Genomic DNA, 24,337 nt, shown 5'->3' with positions numbered 1-24,337 from the left:
CACTGGGCCCATGGGGCTCATGCCCAGGGGCCCCGGCCAATTGGGAGGCCCTGGAAAAATGGGTGCCACCCTGACCTGCTCCACCCACCCGGCACTCCAGTGGGGAGCAGGGTTGGGAAATGGGGGCTCCCCCCGCTCTCCGGCTGGAGCGCCAGGCGGGCAGAGCAAAGGAAGCCTCCGTGCCCCAACCCCGCTCCCCGGCTGGAGCGCCAGGTGGGCGGGGGAAGCCCCGCGCCTCAGCCCCATTGCCCTGGCAGGAGGAGAGCAGGGGGAGGGCAGGTGGAAGGGGTGGAGAGGGGCCCCCCACTTGCTCTGGACCAGGGGCCCCACAAAACCCTAATCCGCCCCTGCATGAGGGGTGGAAAGCACCAGGCAGGGAGGGGAGGGTCAGTCAGTCACCACCTCCCTGTGTGAGAGAGGTGTATGGGAGTGCATGTGTCACTGCTCCCCATGTGTACCCTAAAGCCTTAAAAAAAGAAAGGTAAATAAAAAGAATCCAACTACGCAGTGTTTCTTTTTAACAGGGGCTCAGTCAACCTGATGTTAATTTGAACATTTGTACTGTATAGTTCTCATTGATTGCCATTGAACTCGCTTGAATACAAGTAATTTTACCAGGTGTCCCGTATTCAGCATAGGGAAATGTAAGTCACCCTATGTATCATAGGCCCTGTACTACTAGAACTGATTCTTCTTTAACTGAAGTAAGAAGGGCACAGGGCTTCTGGAGAAGGAGGATCTGGGTTCTACCCCTGCAGCAATCACGACATTCCAAGTAACCATGTTTTAAAAAAAAAAAAAAAACTTCAAGTGCATTCACCAATGAAAATAACACTTCTACTGATTAAAGCATAATAAACATAATGAAGGACACTGCAAGGCATTACATGCTGTCATCTAATATACATTTGTTTTAGGTTCTTTGATTGCTAATAACTGGAAAATATTTTTCCCATAAAATCTTTCCATTTTATTGCTTCTGCATTGCTTACCTCATCTGCATTCATCTCTCGCTTATCGGTGTAATGAATTCATGACACATTTGGAAGGAATAATAGTACCTTGCACATCTACAGCAACTTCCATCCAAAGATCTTGAATGCTTTACATACACTAATTAATTAAATCTCGCAACACCTTTGTGAGGTAAGGAAGTATTATTAGGCCCATTTTACAGATCAGGAAACCAAAGCACAGAGGTAGGTAAGACAGAAGATGATTTTTAAATGAGTTTATTGTAAAATATTTATCCTTGAAAATATCAACAATAAAATTAAGTGTTATTAAAAAGCCATCTGTCTTTTATGACAGTATATTAATCCAGACCATAATAAGATTAGTTTTATCCTAAATACTGTAGGATTCATATAAGGTTCATGCGCTTGGCAACATTCAGGGCACACCCGGAGTGTAGTGTAGGAGCAGTGCACACACAGCTCCTCTCAAGAGCATGAACCTTGGAATCTCGCCCAGATGACATGAACCGTGGGAAGCCTCCCAGGACTGGGCTCAAGGCCCGAGAGCAAAGAATGCGGTAGATAGAAATTGGTAAATAAGAATGTTAAACAAAGCCAGTGTATTCCTTTTATCTATTGGAGAATGTAATGCGCGGGGCGAGAGAAAGAATAAAGGAGAGGGTGGAAAGCTGACAGGCAGAAGTCCGTTGGCAGACCAGCTTGTTTGCTTGCTTAAAGCTCTGTGCTGTCTTGTCATTGAACCGCAATAAAATACAATTTTGGGAAAGGATTGGCAAAAAGTAATTGGCTAACTCTCAACAAGCATTAAGGCTTTGATTCATCAAGGTACATAGGCAGCTGGGTAATTTTAAGCATGTGACTAATCCCATTAACTTCATTGGGACTAAACGCATGTTGAAGTACCTTGCTGCACTGAGGCCAAATTCACTAAGCAGTACCTAGTACAACCAAACATATGCCAGAGTGCACACATCTGTGCGAACACCATACACATACACAAAATGGGGAAGTAAAACATTCATTCTTCTGGGTTGGATATTATTTCCATGTAAATGCCCTCTTCATCTATCTTAACTGCTTTGATCATCTTCTTTGAGATCAGAATAATCACATGATTATTGAAGCTCTTCTGATTTTGTAATGTAATTTTGACAAGAGATACACAAATGAAAAACTGAATCAATCACACACTGTGTAGTCAAATGGGTTTTAAAAGAATTTTTTTTATCCCCCGTGAAATGCTGTTTCAATAATGTGTGGCCCAGCAGTGAATTCCAATTGTGAAGTGGATCAAATAGTGTTTGGAGCTAGTCAAAAACTGCAGAAAAAAAATGTACTAGATTGTTTTGAGATTTTTTCATCAATATTTTTTTGCTGGAATTTCACCTTTTTGAAAAATTCCAACTCGTCTAAGAGCTGGTTTAAAAAAGATAGAAATTTGGGGAAAGGTTTGAAAACATTTTATGCCAAGTTTTCACTGAAATTTCAAAAATTCACAACCAACCTACAGTTGTCACAAACTTCTGTTTACTACCAAGAGGGATTAACTTGTATGTACACCACATGTCACTGCTAGATGAAACCTAGCAAACTCCTGCCATACAGCAACATTCACTTAGGACCACCTCATCTCTGGTTTTTGCCACAGAGAGTATGAAAAGAAGGGAAGACTTGCTTCGTTAGCCAAAATTCTGTCCGGGGGGGATGACGGAGCAGGGCGAGGAAGAATAGTGAGCCCATACTTCTTGCCATCTTTCTTCTCCCATACCCAACCCTGTGGCAGTCCCTCTGTGTGAACCACATCACTATTCTCCAGCAAGTCCTCAGGAATTTTCCTGTTTATGATAATCTGATAGAGCCTCTGCGGTCTCAAACCCAGATTGAGGTGGGGTTACAAGGTGGCCAGGGTGCAGCTAGGGAAATTGTACTAACAAGGGAATGTTGAGGTCCCAGAGTATAGTAAGGAGGTGCTAGTTCTCTGCACATGTGCTCCGAGATCAGCAAGAAAACCTAGTAGATTTAGGGGCAGCTGCATAGTGGTTATATAATAGATTTGGAGCTTTACAACACTAGTTCTACCACACCATACATAAACCACTGCTTATGATACTGCTGGATCCATTTGTTAAACTACAGCTTTGGAAAACTTAAAAGACATGAATCGATATAAAAGCTACAGAACTTAAAGCATCTAGAAAAAGCGCTACTCTTGCAATGCTGCACTGTTTAATTCACATCATCTCCAAGGTTTTCATGAGTGCAAAGCAATAGCATACATTCAGTGGAGCCAACCTATGCAATTTTATGAAGGAATCATTCATTGCTTTGATCCTGTATGAAAGACAGCTATATATTTGCAGACCAGAATATTCTGCTGGTGAGGAATATTTTCTCTTGGCAGGAACCCAAGCATCAAAATGTAGGTTTCTGCAGCTGTGGTGAGTAATCTGTCAGCAGGGAAACCATGACAGCCTAGAGGGGGAGGGAAAAAAAACCCCAGTCATATTGGAAACAGACACTGCAAACAAAATAAACAGGGAAAAAATATTTTTGAGTTCCAAGGCTTTGTGCTGAAAACGATTTTTCCCAGAAGAAACTGCATGCTTAGATTTATTTTCTAGAATTTCCAATGGCAAAACATCAGAGTCTAAAAATTAGTGTGTTCTGTTAGTATTCAATAGGTTTCCTCTGTGCACACCATACGTAAATGCACAATAGGGGTGGAGTTCAGAAAAACAATGCTAGAACCAATATCAATACTGGACCAAATTCTAAAGTCTTTTTAACTGAATTCTGTCTGCAGTTACTCCTGATCCGCACTTGTGTATATGGGAGCAAAATTTGACCCTCGATGCAGACATGAGCAAAATTTCCATTGACATCAATAGGAGTTTTACTTGAATAAGGACCTCAAGATTTGGCCCAGTTTAACTACAGTTGTTGTTGCCCCATAAAATAGAAAACCCTGGCTGTATTGTGTGTCATGCAACTTTCTTGCTTGCTTCATACTTTCTGACAATCTTTAGATATATCAATTGTAGAATGAGAGTATTGGAAAGTGGCAGTCAGAGAGAAGTAAGATTGTATCTAATCAGATTTGTTTTTCTCTATGTGTTGTATACACAGACCCTGCACTTCTGTTCTTTCTCTAGTTTATATTGCCACTGTTTTACAGTAATATCTGATCGGAAAGGTGTGCTTAGAACAAATGCAAGTTCCTCTGCGAATGCTGGTGACCCCATTTCTGTTTTCTCACTTCGAGAAGGTTGATGTTTGTCAGCATGACTGTTCTAAAACCTACAGTAACTAGTAGTTGTGAAAAATATGACACTGGTAGGAATACTGAGGATGGAGTTACAATTTGTGTTTAATGCTGAATATATTCTTGTAGCTCGCATGGTACACTTAGCGTTATCCAGGGCTATAGCCCAATATGTAAGTAGAGAGCACATACTTTTACTTCAAAGGCTTCATTTTGCAATCCTTCAAGCAAAATTCCCACTACCTTCCATGGCAGCTCTGAGAGCCATCTCTGATGCCATCTGCTATAACCATTTTTTAAAACTGTAGCCTTTATAGCACCATTCTTGGGATTGGTATTTGGAGTGTTTGAAAGAGGTGGAGCTAAGAGATTGTCAACACTATTGAGGTTACAGCAGCATAGCTATGGTGCTGGTGCCGTAACCCTACAGTGTAGGCACACGCTACAGAGACAGAAGGGTTCTTTCATTGCAGCAGTAACTTCACCTCCTCAAGGGATGATAGTTAGGGCAATGGAAGCATTCTTCCATTGACTGACCAGCATCTGCACTGGGAGTTTAGATCAGCATGGCTGCAGCACTCAGGGGTATGGAGTTTTCACACCCGAGTGCCAAAGGTGGGTCAACCTAAGTTTTACGTGTAGACAAGGCTCAAGCTAATTGCTAGTGTAACTCAATGACTTCCATACAATAAATTGCAGTTAAAAGAGTAGATCTCACTCAATTAAAATAATCTGGGTCAAGCAAGAGTAGATTTAGGTACAAGCAGGAAAGAGTTGACATTTGATGCACTTAAAACCATGACATATTAGGGTAGGGTTTTGAAACATTTATATTAAGGCACGGGCTTTACTGAGAAGTCATGCTAAATTCAAATCTGGATTGAAGGGTAGAACGATAGTCAAGTACTGCCTAACCCCGAACTCATGGGTGGCAGGTATCGTAGGCAGAGGTAGGCTGTGCCTCCCCAAACAGCCTAGCATGGCCCTGCCCATGCTCCACCCCCAGGCCAGGCCCCCTCTCTGTGGTTCCCAGCTCCCTAGCTGGCCCGGGCTGGCTGGTACTGGCTGGCCGGTACTGGCTGGCCTGCCTCCTGTAGGGACTCAGGGGGCTGGTACTACGGCTGCACCGCCTGGCACACCAGGGCTGACCGTGCTGCTGCCCGGAGCACCAGGGCTGGGGCCTCGCCCCGTGGCTGCCTGGAGTTGGGGCCGGAGTCTGTGGTGGGGGTGCTCTGGGCTCCTGAAGGGGAGGGGGACAGAACGGGAGAGGTGAGGTGGGGTTTTGAACACAAGGGGAGGGACTAGCTGCCCCCAACAGCCAGGTCACCGGCCACCCATGCCCAAACTGTTATTTGCTTTTCATACCATAATTGTCCACTTTCTGTTTTCAGCCTCCTGGAAAACCAGTGATTGTGGAGAATAAAATACTTCATCATCAACTTCTTCTGGCTTTCTTGGTAAACAGTGTAAAAAGGTCCAGTCAGAGGCTGCATATTTTCCAGTCTAAAGATAAAAAAGCATGAAAGAGTTGAGTGATGTGATGGTACATTACCAAGATCTTTAAGTGGTGAGCAACTGGTTTGGGCCAGATTCTGATCTCATTTACACTTGGTGCGAACCCCAAGTAATTCCACTGATGTCAGCAGAGTTAGTCCAGATTGATAAGAGTGCAAATAAGATAAGAATCCATGGTGACATCCTGGGCCCATTCAAGTCAATGGGAATTTTACCATTGATTTCAGTGGGGCCAGGATTTCATCACTAGACTTTTGTCTTTGAAAGGAGAGTAAGAATTGTGGTGAAGCAGCAGGTCAATCAATAAGTACACCCTGGACAGTAACACCACATGCCAACAAAATATATGGATAATGTCAATAACTGCATATTAAGACAGGCCTAAAAAGGCCTTGGTCAATTCTTTTGACATCAGTAACTCATAATACATCAATCTAATAGATGAACAAAGGATTACAGCATTTTAAGCAAGTTGAACCATGCCTCCTACTAGCATTCTGGGGACCGAGAGTTAAAACATGATCAGTTAGATCACTGATTCTAACAGAGACTAAAATGTCATTATTTATATTCCAATCGCTAATATTTTGTTTCCATTATCTCTAGCAGTTGTTGCTCTGATAAATATTTCAGCTAAATGGGTTTTTAAAAATATTTATTTAAAGCTTTGCCCATTTACAGATACATACAAATCTGCCCAACATGGTGTCCTGGCCGTGTACTCTATGAATTGCAATATGAGCATTATTGCAACTTAGCCTGAGAAACAGTCAAAGAATCTTCTCTTGGAGTGTGGATATAATAAGGAGAGTTGGCTGGGAGGACCAGAAGGTTAAATAAAGAGTCCTTGAAAAGGGGAGAAGCAGAGCCTTGACTCTCCCCTCTGTTTGTGCCCCAGATTTATGCATTCAGTAAGAGCCCATCCAGAAAGGCCAGACTGAAAGAGAAAGCTTGGCGGGGAAGCCTCAGGTAACTCAGATAGCAATTGTGTTGGTTAGGGGGCTTTGCATTGGTGTGAAGTATACACCAATACCCATGACATTTCCTCATAAGAACTACCAAATGAGTGCTTTGATGGTGTTGATCTTTAAAAATGGAATCTACAGAAGTGGACCAGAACAAATAAACTCTGTACTGCCAACCTCAAGAGATCAAAAATCATGAGTCCGACACTTCCCCTGCCTCCCCAAAAAAATCAGGAGATTTTTTTTAAAAGATTATATTGTGGTTTTTTGGTCTGTTTTTTAATTTTTAAACAACCCGAGCCCATCCCCATTGTGTCTATGTGTGGCAGCTACTGCTGTCCACTCTCCCAAATGTATTGGGTAAGGTGATTCTGGCCTCTGCTGCAGGAATTCTCACCCCTAATCTGCCCACCCTCTGCCCAGCAATTAATCCTGTCCCCTTCCCGCCTCAGTTTTGCCCTCACCCAGCCCCCACCCTCAGTTCAGTTCCCCTACCCCATCAGCCTCCACCCTCCCCTCCCCCCGTCCAGCCCACCCCATACCCCAGCCTCAGCTCTGCTTCTCCTGGTGTTCTTCATTCCTTTCTCATAGACCTGCGGGGGGTGGGGAAGGGGCTTCTTCCCTTACCAGGCTGGAGGGGGCGGCTCTAGGGGCTCTTCACCCCCCCTGCCCCTTCCCAGGCCAGGTACTGCAGGGGGGTGGGGGAGGAGCAGAGGCACAGTCCTGTCTGTGTTTCTTATGGGAGAAGGGAGAGGAGCATCCCTGAGCTGCTGGGCACTTTGATCTCCCCTTCCCTCCCGCCGTGAGAACAGCAAGTGAAGGGGAGAGACTCAGCCAGCTTCTGGCAGGGCTGAACTTTACAAGGGGGCAGGAGCTTCTCGCATCATCGCAAGACCAGCTCCAAAGCCCTCTGAAATACCATCACTCACAAAACATTCACAAGAGCTGGAAACATTGTCAACTTGACCTTTACCTGAATTGTGATCTGGTAACCTTGAAAAGCCTTCATTCGCTCTGCCTTCTCCTCTTCTTGTCCCATACTTATCCATGTGTCCGTAACTAGGACATTGGCTCCACTTGCAGCTTCCAAGGGGTCAGTTGTGAAAAACAATTTGGTGCCATACTAATGTGAATAAGGCAGGGGAGGTCAGACAACTTCATTTAAAACATAAAGTAAACCATATTTAACATACTGGCTCATACCTCTTTGGAGTACCCTTCAGCTACTTTAACTATGTTGGGGTCCGGTTCAAAGCCCTGTCAAAAAGATGATAACGTTACAATGCACATTTACATTATTATTTTATTGAGCTGGTCAGAAAAACTTTGATGGAACCATTTCCCATGGGAGAATGCTGTTCTGTCTAAATCAAAATGCTCTGCAAAACTGCGTCGATTTTACTGAAATTACATTTTGGAGAAAAACTGGGGAAAGGTGTGTTGGAATTCCCTTCGAGAACTGTTTCCACGTGGCCTCCCAAGAACTCTGTTCTACTCCAGACGTTGTCACTGGTATTTTTACTTGGCATACAGCAATGCAAAGCTGAGTTGATCAGACACAAACGCAGGGAGTGGGTAGGGCATACCACACATTCAAAGTTACTCAGCAAACCACTTCTTTTATATAGAGAGAGTTACACATTGCATTTACTAAACATTGCATTATACGTTTTGGGATTGGTTTGATTATGTTGCAGGAACCAATCCCTGTGAAGCATATTCTGTCCATATATTGTTATTCTTGTTACTAGTAAATGTTTCTCTGGGTGTTCTCCCTCTTATCTTAGCTGGCTCAGACATTCTGTCTTTTTAACCTGCTGACATATTTATTTAGCTTATTTAGCACAAATGTTCTGTTTTCAGCCTACTGATCTCTTTATCTCCCTAATCCTATCCTCCAAAAACTGTTGAGACCTCCCTCCAGGTGTTAGTTATTCAGGCCAGGCCAGGCCAGGCCTCATCAACAAGGTGTTCCAACAATGTTAAAACATTCCATTTTGACACTTTTGAAACAGATTATTTCAATTTTTCATTTTGAAATAACTTTGTCTTGATTTTTTATTCTGTATTATACTATATGTTATCAGATTTTTAAGTTAAAATTAAAACAAAACAATTTTGTCTAAATGAAAAATTTCAGTCAATGTAAAGCAAGGAGTTCTTTGTAATTTTCCTTTCCAGAGACTTCTGAAACTTTCAAGTTTCATTCCGATTTGGAACAAAGCAAAATTTTGGGAAGCCCAGTGTTCATCCCCTGCACAATTCTATTATTTATATTTAAGTAGGTGCTGAAAGGCCCCAGTCAGGATCAGGACCTCATTAGGTAGAGTACAACACAAACACACTGTAGAAGGGCAGTCCCTGCCCCAATGAGTCATGTTGCATTTTAATTTATATATAAAAGAAAATCTATGTAAAAAATCTACCAAACAAAACGTGCATATCCATTGAGATTAAGGCAACTATGATACCAAATAGCAAAGATAAGGAGATTTATATTCCAGCTTGACACCCTGTTCCTCTCCATCTGCTGTGCCTAAGCCAGTGTTTCTGAACTGATGAACCAGAAAGGAAATCAGGGGCATCATGAGATGTTGAAAATTTTATTATAATCTAAAGCAAAGAAAATCTCACTCCTCCACTCCCCACACATCCTTACCCTTTAAGGGAAGTATTCTCTGTCAACCTTCCAGGACACACACAAATAAATTATATTGCCTTAGCATTGTTCTCACTGGAATACTTCTATGGTAAATATAAAGTGGTTTGGTGTTTGTTTACTTTGAATAAGTGGTTGCCAACTTGAAAAGGTTGTGAAACACTGGTATAGACTATGTGCTATTGTAAACCACACACTGTCTGCGTCTGGTGTTCTGTCCCATCTAGTGGCATCAAGACCAGTTAGAAAGAATTAAATGAGTCTGCTCTACAGCCTTAGTTAAGAGCCAGTTGACTTTTGGCTCATGCACTAAGCTCCAGAGGTCCCAGGTTCAATCCCACCTATCAATAACCGGGGTCTGATGGTGTTACACTATGTCTTCCTGGGGATCTCCTTAAATCAAGGTACTGAGACCCCATAGTGAAGCACATAATGGTGGTCTTTTTTAGACTGTAAGTAATGTGGGGTAGAGAGCTTATCTCTTTCTTTGCATGAAACTGCACTTTAGCCCCTCTAGAAATAAATAATAATTCAGCATGTTTTCACTGTGGGCTACATTGTGGTGGCACAATGATGGGGGAGGAACCTCTTCACACTTGTGTGGCCTATGCACAGGCTAGCCAGATACACAGCTTCTGGGAGGTATGCAAGTGTCTGAGAATAGAACTTGAATCTTAGAAAGTTTTACTTCCCTTCCTCGAAGTGCAGGACTCTCTTACCTTTGGAGTAGCGACACGCAGATGCATTCCAAATTTAGCAGCACTCATCAGGATGGAGTTCAGGACATTGTTTCCATCACCAATCCAGCTTATTGTGAGCCCCTTCAGATATCCATAGTGTTCCTCACAAGCAAATAACAATACCGCAATTATGATTTTGGAGATTCAGCAAACAAGTGGCAAAAGGTGCCAGGAATGGTGACAACACTAGTTACACTAGTGAGTGTAACTTTGCCACCTTCAATTATGAGTAGCTGTCATGTGTGGAGCATTGCTTTGATCAAACCTGTAGCAGTCACAGGATGGTCACTCCAGAAACCAGCAATAAGACTTTACAAAGCTGAGCGAAAAAAAGCATCCTACAGCTGAACTTAAATCCAAGAAAAGACAACTGAATGAGTATACCCCCTTGTCTTATACCAGCAGTTCTCAAACTGTGGGTTAGGCCCCCAAAGTGGGTCATAACCCCATTTTAATGTGGTCACCAGGTCTGGCATTAGACTTTCTGGGGCCCAGGGGCCCAAAGCCAAAGCCTGAGTCCCACCGCCCGGCTGAGCAGCAGGGCTCAGGCTTTGATTTCAGCACTGGGCAGCGGGGCTCAGACTACAGGCCTCAGACTACAGGCCTCCCACCTGGGGCTGAAGCCCTTGGGCTTCGGCTTTGCCCCCCTGGGTCGTGTAGTAATTTTTGTTATCAGACGTGGGTCACGGTGCAATGAAGTTTGAGAACCCCGTCTTATATATAGCAGAATGTTATTGCTTCACCTTGACTTAAACTTTGATTGTAGTGTTTTCATAGCAGAAATATATATAGCTATCAAAAGGTAAAGGGCAGGATTTTCAAAAGCTCTTAGGTGATCTACAAAGAGAAGTTGTCTTGAAAGCCAAGGAGAATTGTACTCCTATGACACTTAGATGCTTTGAAAATCCCACTCCAAGTCTACTGGGAGTCAAGTGGAGTGAAATTCCTATTTCTATTTTTAGCTTTGCACATGTATCAAAAGGTTTAGCAATCGTCAACATTTTAAAACCAGCTATGGGCACTCACGGTCAGGCCGTGTCTGCACTGAGGATTTGCCCCAGTTACGGCCATTGGTGTAGCTGCAGCAGTACAAATTTGTATAGTTAAGGAAAGCCACAGTTAGTAGTGGTAGAGGTTTCAAACTGAGGCAAATGCCACCAGTACAAATAGTGGCTTTGTCAGTTTACAGTTAGGGTTTGTACCAGGGCAGCTATACCCGTAGCTGGCCATTGATGGCTGGAAGTGGGGGCAAATACTCAGTATATGCAAGACCCAAGAAAGAGCAACTGGAAATGAGCTCCACAGTTCTGCTGATCAGACCAATTGAAGGTCCTTTTCAAAAAAGGGGCTTATTTAAAATAAGCATCTCTGGATGTACCATAGTAACTCCAGGGCAATATGCTTTTTATACAAAGATAAAACCAAATATGTTCACTCTTTCCCCTGTGCCCCCAGTAAGGATGAGAGGACTTGAAACATGATCTAGAGCCCTAGGTCACCCGTTCCCACCCAGTTTGCTGTTGTATTGTAGTAGCCAAAAGCCATTGCCATTGAACAATTATTTAAATTAAAAGACTTGGGGTTTGGCATAGTGGACAAGCATCCATGTAGACAGTCTCAGCAGAGATCTGGGGGCCTGAACAAGAATAGAGAGGGAACTCCTTTTTCTCTCCCAGAGATGGCCTCTCCAAAGCAACTTTTGTGGACTTGTTCCAGGGCAAAAATATCGTAATTTCTGACAGTGGCCACAGCTTTTTTGTGTCAAAAATAGCAACATTTGGGATATTTAATGTAATTCATAGAAAAGTACTTGAGAGCCAATCTCTGGTGCCTGACTTCACCCCAGGCCCATATCATCCTTTGGGAGGCTTCACAAATCCCCAGTAGTAAGCCCAGCATTGCCAATTTGGTTTGTCCTTGTAGCTGGCAGGCAATTGCATCTCCTCCCGGCACAGCTACAACCATTTCACCAGCTGGAATCATAATGCAAATGACTCGTAGGCAGATCACTGGCTGAAAGGATGTTTCTGGAATACTATTAGGGGCTTACAAAAGAACAGGATAGGACTTGGTGGATACAGGGTATTGGAGAGTAAAAGCTGGACAGATTTTCCCTGCATCCCCAAAAGCCCCACTGTATCCCGTTCTAGTGGTGTCCTCAGAGGAGGCCATGCCAAGCCTCTAGGTTCAGGGGTTAATTCCCATCTAGGGTACAGTAGTAGCAGGGTGGAACTCCCAGCTGGGAGCTAATTAGTTGCAACTGAGCCTCTTTGGGCTCATTACTTTAAAACTGAAGTTACAAACTGTAGTGTGTGAGGCACTTGTTGGTGGGCCATGGAAAGCTGGCCACTCCTATGGTGCCAGCTCCTCTTTATTTCCAGATGCTAAACTGCATTAAAAGAAGCAAACATATATTAAATACTTTCCTATGTGATGTTCTCATGTAGCCAGTTTGGCCACAGAGATGCTATGGGATGGCAAATAAGAGCAGAGATGGTCCACACAGCCAACTTTATATTAAAATGCGGCCCATGCTAAAACATTGAGAAACGCAGCCTTAAAAATGGTTGCGAGATACAAGGGCGTTGTGCTGACCCAAATCCAGAGGAAGGAGCTCTGAGGAAGCTTAGGAGCTACCCTGTATGGTTTGCACTTCTCCTTTTTCTGTTTTAGAGTTCACTGCTTGTAAAACTGCACAGAAGGAATACAGCAAGAGACTTTTGCTGTAATGGTAACAATCTAGGTTAAACCAGGACCATGACAATGAAGCCACAGAGAGTGACATGTGACTTTTCTCTGCTGTCATTCCACCCTCAACCCTAGTACACGGCCTTAGGTATTTTATCCAGTTGGCCAAGATTGCACTACAGTTTCCCTTTTCATTTTAGGCATGACAACCAAGTATTTTGGTTTTAAGTAAAACCACAAAACTGAATGTTCTTAAAGTCTGGAGCCCTTTCCCCCACATGATTGCCTCCCTTTGGCAGTCTGGGAGTGCTCTGAAATGCAACAAAACTTGGCTTCTGCTCTTTACTGAAAAGACCCACCTATATGATTAAAGTTGCCCATACAATCTATTTCTTTTCATGTCGAGACTTAGTTTCCAGGTTTCATGCAGTCCCTACCCTGGGCTGCAGCTTATCAGAAAATTTCAGAAAAAACACAAACTGAATACACATCAGTTGTTGTTATTTTTGTTTGCTTGCTTATTTTAAAGGAAGCCATGCCGCAAGCCTCTCCTTCTGAAAGTGGAAGAGGCTAGTTTAGTTAATTAGGAAGTTTCAGGTCTATCTCATCATCTGATTTTCTTTCTAGCCAGCCACAAACTGTAACACCAGCTTGAGTTGATACTGTAAATTATTGACAATATTAATCATACAGGATTCAATTATAGCATGCATTTGACTAATGAGTCAATAATTTGGCATAATTTAAAACATAAATCTAGTGGGGTAGCCAGAAAACATATTTGTACAGGAGGCAGCGTGGTTCAGTGGATAGTGCTTCAGAGTGGGAGTCAGGAGACCTGTCTTCTATTCCTGGCTCTGCCACTGACTTGCTGTGACACCCTGGGCCAGTCACTTCACCTCTGTTTCCCATTTTATCTATTTAAACTGTAAAGTCTCCAGGGCAGGGACTGTCTTTTACTACGTGTATATACCACACCTAGTACAATAGAGACCTGGTTTGGTTGGGATCTCTAGGTGCTACCATAATATGAGCACTCATCATTTGATAGATCCATGAGTGGCTATTAGCCAGGATGGACAGGGATGGGGTCCCTAGCCTCTGTTTGCCAGAAGCTGGGAATGAGTGACAGGGGTGAATCACTTGATGCTTACCTGTTCTGTTCATTCCCTCTGGGGCACCTGGCATGTGCCACTGTCGGAAGACAGGATACTGGGCTAGATGGACCTTTGGTCTGACCCAGTATGGCCGTTCTCATGAAGTGAGTGACAAGAATCTCTTAGTTTGGGTTCTGTGGACCACATAGAAGCTTTTTGATGGCAAAAGAAGCTAACAGGGACAATATGGCAGTTGTCTTTGATTTGGGCAATAGTGCAACAACTCACGGTATTGAAAATACTTAAAGAGGAACTTCTCAAAGTCTACAACAACAAAGGTATAGAAAACTTAAAGGGGTTGAAGGAGCATGTTCTGAAAGAAAGGTTCTGAAAGAAAACAAAGATAATAAAGTGAGCAACAAACAAAAATTAAAAAGCAGCATGGTATTTGTATTTCCTGACGTGCCCAGCATTCACTATCTATGAGGATGGAGCAGTCACTCAACAATGGCAGAAATAGACAAGCAGACTCCGAAATCTGTCAGCTCTACTTGATATTGAAATTCCAAGTTTCACTTCTGCTACTTTGTGGACAAAGAGGGCAATGATATTTATATATCACTGGTCAACTAACCAGTTAGCAGAGGTGAGGATAGCCTTGAGAAAGAGTGAGCATTGTGCCTGACCACCTCTTTACAAAAAGGATTGTGGTGTAGGAAACATATGACTTCAGACAAGTGAGATAAGAACCAGGTGAGGCATTGACAAACTGATCCACACTCACATGTGAGTCAGCTGACATGGACAGGGAGATCAAGATCTAAATAGTGCAAAATTGTTCATCAGTCAAGCTTCACAGAACACCTCTTAGTAAGCCAGAGCTTATATCGAACAGAGTTTAAGCATTGGATGAACTATGGAAGTGGCAGTCATGCGCCTTAAGCATGGAAGAGAATGGAAAACCTGTGTGTACACTAAAGGCATACAAGCCTATAATCCTAGAAGGCCAGGTCTCAAGAACAACCAAAATTGGGTCTCAAAACACTTGCAGAAGATCTGGTGGGTCATAACTACACCCAGGAGGATACTCAGCTCACCAACTGGTTGGAAAAAAAAGGTCATAGTTGTGGCAAGAAAAAATACTTCATTGCACAATGCCTATTCTAGGTGACAGAGTTAAAGCTGAGCATTGGCAAAGGGAAAGCTGTCTTATGGAGTTAACATGTGAGAACTCCAGGTTAGTCAGGCAATGGCTACAGAATAAGACACTGAATCGGAGGCATATGAACACAGTCTTCGTGACTGGAGCACAACTCACAGCCTGTCAGAAATGCAGTGCTCTGAACACAGGACAGGAATAGAGAAAGCTCTGAAAGTAAACCAGAAGCACTTTCTGAAGTATGCATGTGTAAACTAAAATAGCAAAAGTGATGCTGTAAAAAAGAAGAAGAACAAATTAATGGGAATTATAACAGAGAAGAATAAAATGATGTTAAAGCATGCAGAGATTCGGGGAAAATGGAGATCCACTGGCACGCACAGTAAAAAGAAAAATCAGTCCTCTACTGGAAGAATTCTGGGGGCATACTGACAAAAGAGAAATTGCAGAAAAATATTTATAACGCTAAGGTAATAGCTATTATTAAAGAAAAAACCTTTCTGGGGTTAGACTTGTTTAGATACACACCTACTTTAATGTTTCTCTGTTGCTATTGCATTTTGTGTGTACATCTGTCCGACAGATTTCATATGTACGCAGCCTATCAATTCAGATATCACAAAAATGGCGTTTTAGCTGATTTTAAAAATAACTAGGAGGATGCTCCCCTAGATTAGTCTTCCTACAGTCAATGTTCAGATAATATATGCCTTCATCTCCCTGAAAATCTTGCAAAACCCTGTAGTCCTGTTACAGGAAGTAACATCTGGACTCTATGGGTATGTCTACACTACGGAATAAGGTCGAATTTATAGAAGTCGGTTTTTTAGAAATCGGTTTTATAAATTCGAGTGTGTGTGTCCCCACAGTAAATGCTCTAAGTGCATTAAGTGCATTAACTCGGCGGAGCGCTTCCACAGTACCGAGGCAAGCGTCGACTTCCGGAGCGTTGCACTGTGGGTAGCTATCCCACAGTTCCCGCAGTCTCCGCTGCCCATTGGAATTCTGGGTTGAGATCCCAATGCCTGATGGGGCTAAAACATTGTCGCGGGTGGTTCTGGGTACATATCGTCAGCCTCCCGTTCCCTCCCTCCCCCCGTGAAAGCAAGGGCAGACAATCATTTCGCGCCTTTTTTCCTGAGTTACCTGTGCAGACGCCATACCATGGCAAGCATGGAGCCCGCTCAGGTAACCGTCACCCTATGTCTCCTGGGTGCTGGCAGACGCGGTACGGCATTGCTACACAGTAGCAGCAACCCCTTGCCTTGTGGCAGCAGACGGTACAGTACGACTGGTAGCCGTCATCGTCATGTCTGAGGTGCTCCTGGTCGCCTCTGTGAGGTCGATCAGGAGCGCCTGGGCAGACATGGGCACAGGGACTAAATTTGGAGTGACTTGACCAGGTCATTCTCTTTAGTCCTGCAGTCAGTCCTATTGAACCGTCTTATGGTGAGCGGGCAGGCGATACGGACTGCTAGCAGTCGTGCTGTACCATCTTCTGCCGAGCAGTCATGAGATGTGGATGGCATGCAGTCCGTCTGCTGCCAGCCAAAGATGTAAAAGATAGATGGAGTGGGTCAAAACAAGAAATAGACCAGATTTGTTTTGTACTCATTTGCTTCCCCCCCCTCCCCTGTCTAGGGGACTCATTCTTCTAGATCACACTGCAGTCAAGATGCAGCGAGGTAAATCTAGCCATGTATCAATCAGAGGCCAGGCTAACCTTCTTGCTCCAATAAGGACAATAACTTAGGTGCACCATTTCTTATTGGAACCCTCTGTGAAGTCCTGCCTGAAATACTCCTTGATGTAAAGCCACCCCCTTTGTTGATTTTAGCTCCCTGAAGCCAACCCTGTAAGCGCCCCTCCCAGCGTCAGAGCAATGGCAAACAATCGGGCATCTGAGAGTGCTGTCCAGAGCAGTCACAATGGAGCGCTCTGATGGGGCTAAAACATTGTCGCGGGTGGTTCTGGGTACGTGTCGTCAGGCCCCCGTTCCCTCCCTCCCTCCGTGAAAGCAAGGGCAGACAATCATTTCGCGCCTTTTTTCCTGAGTTACCTGTGCAGACGCCATACCACAGCAAGCATGGAGCCCGCTCAGGTAACCGTCACCCTATGTCTCCTGGGTGCTGGCAGACGCGGTACGGCTTTGCTGCACAGTAGCAGCAACCCCTTGCCTTCTGGCAGCAGACGGTGCAATACGATTGGTAGTCGTCCTCATCGTGTCCGAGGTGCTCCTGGCCGCGTCGGCTGGGAGCGCCTGGGCAGACATGGGCGCAGGGACTAAATTTGGAGTGACTTGACCAGGTCATTCTCTTTAGTCCTGCAGTCAGTCCTATTGAACCGTCTTATGGTGAGCAGGCAGGCGATACGGACTGCTAGCAGTCGTACTGTACCATCTTCTGCCAGGCAGGCAAGAGATGAGGATTGCTAGCAGTCGTATTGCACCATCTTCTGCCAGGCAGGCAAGAGATGGGGATGGCTAGCAGGCGTACTGTACCATCTTCTGCCGAGCAGCCATGAGATGTGGATGGCATGCAGTCCTTCTGCACCGTCTGCTGCCAGCCAAAGATGTAAAAGATAGATGGAGTGGGTCAAAACAAGAAATAGACCAGATTTGTTTTGTACTCATTTGCCTCCTCCCCTGTCTAGGGGACTCATTCCTCTAGGTCACACTGCAGTCACTCACAGAGAAGGTGCAGCGAGGTAAATCTAGCCATGTATCAATCAGAGGCCAGGCTAACCTCCTTGTTCCAATAACAACGATAACTTAGGTGCACCATTTCTTATTGGAACCCTCCGTGCAGTCCTGCCTGAAATACTCCTTGATGTACAGGCACCCCCTTTGTTGATTTTAGCTCCCTGAAGCCAACCCTGTAAGCCGTGTCGTCAGTCGCCCCTCCCTCCGTCAGAGCAACGGCAGACAATCGTTCCGCGCCTTTTTTCTGTGCGGACGCCATACCACGGCAAGCATGGAGCCCGCTCAGCTCACTTTGGCAATTAGGAGCACATTAACCACCACACGCATTATTCAGCAGTATATGCAGCACCAGAACATGGCAACGCGATACCGGGCGAGGAGGCGACGTCAGCGCGGTCCCGTGAGTGATCAGGACATGGACACAGATTTCTCTGAAAGCATGGGCCCTGACAATGCATGCATCATGGTGCTAATGGGGCAGGTTCATGCTGTGGAACGCCGATTCTGGGCTCGGGAAACAAGCACAGACTGGTGGGACCGCATAGTGTTGCAGGTCTGGGACGATTCCCAGTGGCTACGAAACTTTCGCATGCGTAAGGGCACTTTCATGGAACTTTGTGACTTGCTTTCCCCTGTCCTGAAGCGCATGAATACCAAGATGAGAGCAGCCCTCACAGTTGAGAAGCGAGTGGCGATAGCCCTGTGGAAGCTTGCAACGCCAGACAGCTACCGGTCAGTTGGGAATCAATTTGGAGTGGGCAAATCTACTGTGGGGGCTGCTGTGATGCAAGTAGCCCACGCAATCAAAGATCTGCTGATATCAAGGGTAGTGACCCTGGGAAATGTGCAGGTCATAGTGGATGGCTTTGCTGCAATGGGATTCCCTAACTGTGGTGGGGCTATAGATGGAACCCATATCCCTATCTTGGCACCGGAGCACCAAGCCGCCGAGTACATAAACCGCAAGGGGTACTTTTCAATAGTGCTGCAAGCTCTGGTGGATCACAAGGGACGTTTCACCAACATCAACGTGGGATGGCCGGGAAAGGTGCATGATGCTCGCATCTTCAGGAACTCTGGTCTGTTTCAAAAGCTGCAGGAAGGGACTTTATTCCCAGACCAGAAAATAACTGTTGGGGATGTTGAAATGCCTATATGTATCCTTGGGGACCCAGCCTACCCCTTAATGCCATGGCTCATGAAGCCGTACACAGGCAGCCTGGACAGTGGTCAGGAGCTGTTCAACTACAGGCTGAGCAAGTGCAGAATGGTGGTAGAATGTGCATTTGGACGTTTAAAGGCGCGCTGGCGCAGTTTATTGACTCGCTTAGACCTCAGCGAAACCAATATTCCCACTGTTATTACTGCTTGCTGTGTGCTCCACAATATCTGTGAGAGTAAGGGGGAGACGTTTATGGCGGGGTGGGAGGTTGAGGCAAATCGCCTGGCTGCTGGTTACGCGCAGCCAGACACCAGGGCGGTTAGAAGAGCACAGGAGGGCGCGGTACGCATCAGAGAAGCTTTGAAAAACAGTTTCATGACTGGCCAGGCTACGGTGTAAAAGTTCTGTTTGTTTCTCCTTGATGAACCCCCCCGCCCCTTGGTTCACTCTACTTCCCTGTAAGCTAACCACCCTCCCCTCCTCCCTTTAATCATTGCTTGCAGAGCCAATAAAGTCATTGCTGCTTCACAGTCATGCATTCGTTATTCATTCATCACACAAATAGGGGGATGACTACCACCCAGGAGGGGTGGTGGAGGAGGGAAGGAAAATGCCACACAGCACTTTAAGCACAGCACTTTAAAAGTTTACAACTTTAAAATTTATTGAATGACAGCCTTCTTTTTTTTGGGCAATCCTCTGTGGGGGAGTGGCTGGTTGGCCGGAGGCCTCCCCACCGTGTTCTTGGGCGTCTGGGTGTGGAGGCTATGGAACTTGGGGAGGAGGGCGGTTGGTTACAGAGGGGCTGCAGTGGCAGTCTGTGCTCCAGCTGCCTTTGCTGCAGCTCAACCATACACTGGAGCATACTGGTTTGGTCCTGCAGCAGCCTCAGCATTGAATCCTGCCTCCTCTCATCACGCTGCCGCCACCTTTGAGCTTCAGCCCTGTCTTCAGCCCGCCACTTACTCTCTTCAGCCCGCCACTTACTCTCTTCAGCCCTCCACCTCTCCTCCCGGTCATTTTGTGCTTTCCTGCACTCTGACATTATTTGCCTCCACGCATTCGTCTGTGCTCTGTCAGTGTGGGAGGACAGCATGAGCTCGGAGAACATTTCATCGCGAGTGCGTTTTTTTTTCTTTCTAAGCTTCACTAGCCTCTGGGAAGGAGAAGATCCTGTGATCATTGAAACACATGCAGCTGGTGGAGAAAAAAAAAGGGACAGCGGTATTTAAAAAGACACATTTTATAAAACAGTGGCTACACTCTTTCAGGGTAAACCTTGAAAGTTAACATTACATACATAGCACATGTGCTTTCGTTACAAGGTCGCATTTTGCCTCCTCCCACCGCGTGAACGGATTTTGGTTGAATGCCAGCAAACATACACTGCAATGCTTTGTTCTACAGTGATTCCCCAGTACGTGTTGCTGGCCTGGAGTGGTAAAGTGTCCTACCATGAAGGACGAAATAAGGCTGCCCTCCCCAGAAACCTTTTGCAAAGGCAGAACCGCAAATGCCAGGGCAAAGTAATCCTTTCACATGCTTGCTTTTAAACCATGTATAGCATTTTAAAAGGTACACTCACCAGAGGTCCCTTCTCCGCCTGCTGAGTCCAGGAGGCAGCCTTGGGTGGGTTCGGGGGGTACTGGCTCCAGGTCTAGGGTGAGAAACAGTTCCTGGCTGTCGGGAAAACCGGTTTCTCCGCTTGCTTGCTGTGAGCTATCTACAACCTCCTCATCATCATCTTCTTCGTCCCCAAAACCTACTTCTGTATTGCCTCCATCTCCATTGAAGGAGTCAAACAACACGGCTGGGGTAGTGGTGGCTGAACCCCCTAAAATGGCATGCAGCTCATCATAGAAGCGGCATGTTTGGGGCTCTGACCCAGAGCGGCCGTTCGCCTCTCTGGTTTTCTGGTAGGCTTGCCTCAGCTCCTTCAGTTTCACGCGGCACTGCTTCGGGTCCCTGTTATGGCCTCTGTCCTTCATGCCCTGGGAGATTTTCAGAAAGGTTTTGGCATTTCGAAAACTGGAACGGAGTTCTGATAGCACGGATTCCTCTCCCCAAACAGCGATCAGATCCCGTACCTCCCGTTCAGTCCATGCTGGAGCTCTTTTGCGATTCTGGGACTCCATCATGGTCACCTCTGCTGATGAGCTCTGCATGGTCACCTGCAGCTTGCCACGCTGGCCAAACAGGAAATGAGATTCAAAAGTTCGCGGTTCTTTTCCTGTCTACCTGGCCAGTGCATCTGAGTTGCGAGCGCTGTCCAGAGCGGTCAGAATGGAGCACTCTGGGATAGCTCCCGGAGGCCAATACCATCGAATTGTGTCCACAGTACCCCAAATTCGAGCCGGCAACGTCGATTTAAGCGCTAATCCACTTGTCAGGGGTGGAGTAAGGAAATCGATTTTAAGAGCCCTTTAAGTCGAAATAAAGGGCTTCATTGTGTGGACGGGTGCAGGTTTAAATCGATTTAACGCTGCTAAATTCGATCTAAAGTCCTAGTGTAGACCAGGGCTAAGGAGCTAACGGTTCGGGTGCAATATCCTACCTCTGTTCTTGGAACTGGTGAAATTCACTGAGTTATTAAAATACTGGTTTTTGCAACTACAACACAGTATGCAACAGGACAATATGTTCCCTGCTACTGTCTGATACATGAGAGAACAAAACCAAGGAAATCCCACTGCAGAAGTGCAAGCCAGAAAGGAAAAGAGGCTATGTGGGTAGCCATCACCAATAGTCTATGGGTGAGATTTTTACCCAGGCTCCACTTCTTTTACTCTGGGTAAAAAGGCCAGAGCAGTATAAGGGGAAGAGGCCAAAAGTGCCCGGTCTGGCTGGGGGAAGAGTCAGGGAGTGTGGGAGATAGCGGTGAGTCTACCTTCTGAAGACCCCCTTGCAAACCTTGGTATGAAGGATGTGGTGGAGAGGTTGGGGGTTGGCAGCGGTCTGTCAGGGTGGGTCTACATTTTGGGCAGCCCAGTAAGGGTGAAGTAACATAAACAGGAGCCTGGACTTGTCTAAATTATATGGAGGGAAGCAGAACAGTCCAGAATCAGGAGCGTACTAAAGTGGCTTAGCTCCCACTCCCCCAAGGTGCCCTCTTACAGACAAAACACAAAATCTCATCCTATCTGTCTACCTCTAACCTCTCCCAGAAAAACACAGGGCAGGGCTGGGAGTCAGGAACTGTTAGGATATAGATATTCAGGCCTGTCTGCAAAGGCCTGTACTCTAAGAATTTAGGTGTATTCTTATCACTTGGCTAGTTATAGAGGTATAAAAGAACACAGTCTTTTCACTGTCTGCCAGCGTAAGGGCCTTCTCTTACTGTGACAGTCTGAGGCCCTGTTCTTAGGCTAAGGTCTTTGGCTAAGCAACCGAGGCAGCCATAAGCTGGAAAGTGAATGGTCACATCCTCACATTCCAAACTAGTCACATTGAAAGGAGGTGCTATTGGGCTGTTAGTAATACAATCCTGTCCCGATAGTGCCTATCACCTCCAGAGAAAGGGAAGTGCCTAGAAAATGTAAAAGGAAACTTAGTTTGATAGCATCCTGTCTGGCAAGAACTCACTTATCAATAGCTGGGATGTGAAATCCTCACTTCTGTATTGTTTTGTCATTATAGTTCCCACTTTGCTATTGTTTGTCTGTATAATCTCTGTCCGGTTCTGTGATTGTTTCTGTCTGCTTATAATTAATTTTGCTGGGTGTAAACTAATTAAGGTGGTGGGATATAATTGGTTACATAATCATGTTACAATATGTTAGGATTGGTTAGTTAAATTTCAGGAAAATGATTGGTTAAGGTATAGCTAAGCTGAACTCAAGTTTTACTATATAGTCTGCAGTCAATCAGGAAGGGTGGGGGAGATGGGAACAGGGGTAAGGAAATTGGAATCATGTTTGGCTAAGGGCAGGAATGGGAACAAGGACACAGGTGTAAGGATCTGTGGTATCAGAGCTGGGAAGGAGGACACTAAGGAGGGAAACTGGAATCATGCTTGCTGGAAGTTCACCCCAATAAACATTGAATTGTTTGCACCTTTGGACTTCAGGTATTGTTGCTCTCTGTTCATGTGAGAAGGACCAGGGAAGTAAGTGGGTGAAGGAATAAGCCCCCTAACAGGAACCTGCTACCTATGTGTCGTGTTTTTTCTCTCCAAACCATAGAAGTAAAGTCAGAAAGAAACATGGAAGTTAATAGTGCGTGCTTTTTAAGCTCCAGCAGAAAGGCATCCCAGAGTACAGGTGACAGTGCACTAGTGAGCAGCACTGCAGCTGGTAAGTATGGAATATAATACTGTTATATAAAACATAGGAGTCATATATGGCTATTGAAAACTTGCTAATCTCTAGTAGGAAAATAAGTGCTAATAGGTAGAGTGTTTATGAGACAAAAAATAAAAGCCCAGATGAAACTGTTTTACAATTTCACTCAGCATTTAAATGAAACAAATGACTTTTTATCATTTCCAAAATTCTAGTTATGACTCACTGCCTTACATAAATTAAGCTGCACACAAAGGCTGGCTGAGTGCATCTCTCTCAAGTGTACCTCATTCTGAGGGATGACTCATTTCAGTTCCAAGGTTACCTCTGTTCCATAAAGACTTGGTGTCCCCTCACTTTTACAGCTGAAGATGACTTCTAACAAAAACAGGGTCATCAAATGTAGAAGGAGTCATTTACGCTAAAGCAGACTGAAGCTCCCGAGTCATAAACAGCGCATAACATGTCTCCTGCGGCTCTTTGCAGCACATATTAAAATGCTGTGTGATTTAATTATTAACCAGTCAGGATGCTTTAACTATGTTATTAACCAGCTGTAGTTGATAAAATAGTAATAATACTTGGTCAGTCATTTTGCTGTGAGAAGAATATATATCTATATAAAAATGAAATATTTCCCGTCATACTGTTTAAATATGAATACATAGTACTATAGTAAATGAAACAATGAATTCACACTACTGGGGCTCTTTGGGTAATGTTGATTGCTAATTTGGTTCCTGAACCACTGAGGTCTGAGTATCACTGCACTAAAGGAACGAGCCCGACAGCATGTAAAGTTTCCTGCATGAATAATTTTCTCTCCCCCTCATTCTGGTTCTTAGCCATATACTCTCCTACATTTGGGCCTTCACAGGCTGAGACATGACTGAATGATCTAGGAAATGGATAAGAACATAAGAACGGCCGTATTGGGTCAGACCAAAGGTCCATCTAGCCCAGTTTCCTGTCTTCTAACAGTGGCCAATGCCAGGTGCCCCAGAGGGAATGAACAGAACAGGTACTCATCAAGTGATCCATCCCCTGTCACCCATTCCCAGCTTCTGGCAAACAGAGGCTATGGACACCATCCCTGCCCATGCTGGCTAAAACCACTCATGGACCTATCCTC

General features: G+C 45.0%; 1 protein-coding gene across 1 annotated transcript in view; it reads right to left on the bottom strand.

Annotated features, from left to right (window-relative positions):
* Positions 1–1,216: 1,216 nt before the first annotated feature.
* The window catches only part of OTC (ornithine transcarbamylase), a 43,843-nt gene continuing 20,722 nt past the window's right edge, over positions 1,217–24,337 (bottom strand). Inside the window, exons 6-10 of the mRNA XM_048864243.2 lie at positions 10,098–10,220; positions 7,923–7,976; positions 7,693–7,842; positions 5,605–5,742; positions 1,217–3,449 (exon numbers count right to left, since the gene is read on the bottom strand). Coding sequence (XP_048720200.1) covers positions 3,390–3,449; positions 5,605–5,742; positions 7,693–7,842; positions 7,923–7,976; positions 10,098–10,220 — 525 coding nt within the window. The 3' untranslated portion in view covers positions 1,217–3,389. The remainder of the gene's footprint in view (positions 3,450–5,604; positions 5,743–7,692; positions 7,843–7,922; positions 7,977–10,097; positions 10,221–24,337) is intronic.

Source organism: Caretta caretta, chromosome 1, assembly GCF_965140235.1.
Source record: "Caretta caretta isolate rCarCar2 chromosome 1, rCarCar1.hap1, whole genome shotgun sequence".
NCBI classification, from domain to species: Eukaryota; Metazoa; Chordata; order Testudines; family Cheloniidae; genus Caretta; species Caretta caretta.
The sequence above is the reverse complement of the archived record's forward strand: the minus strand, read 5'-3'. Positions and strand labels throughout refer to the sequence as shown.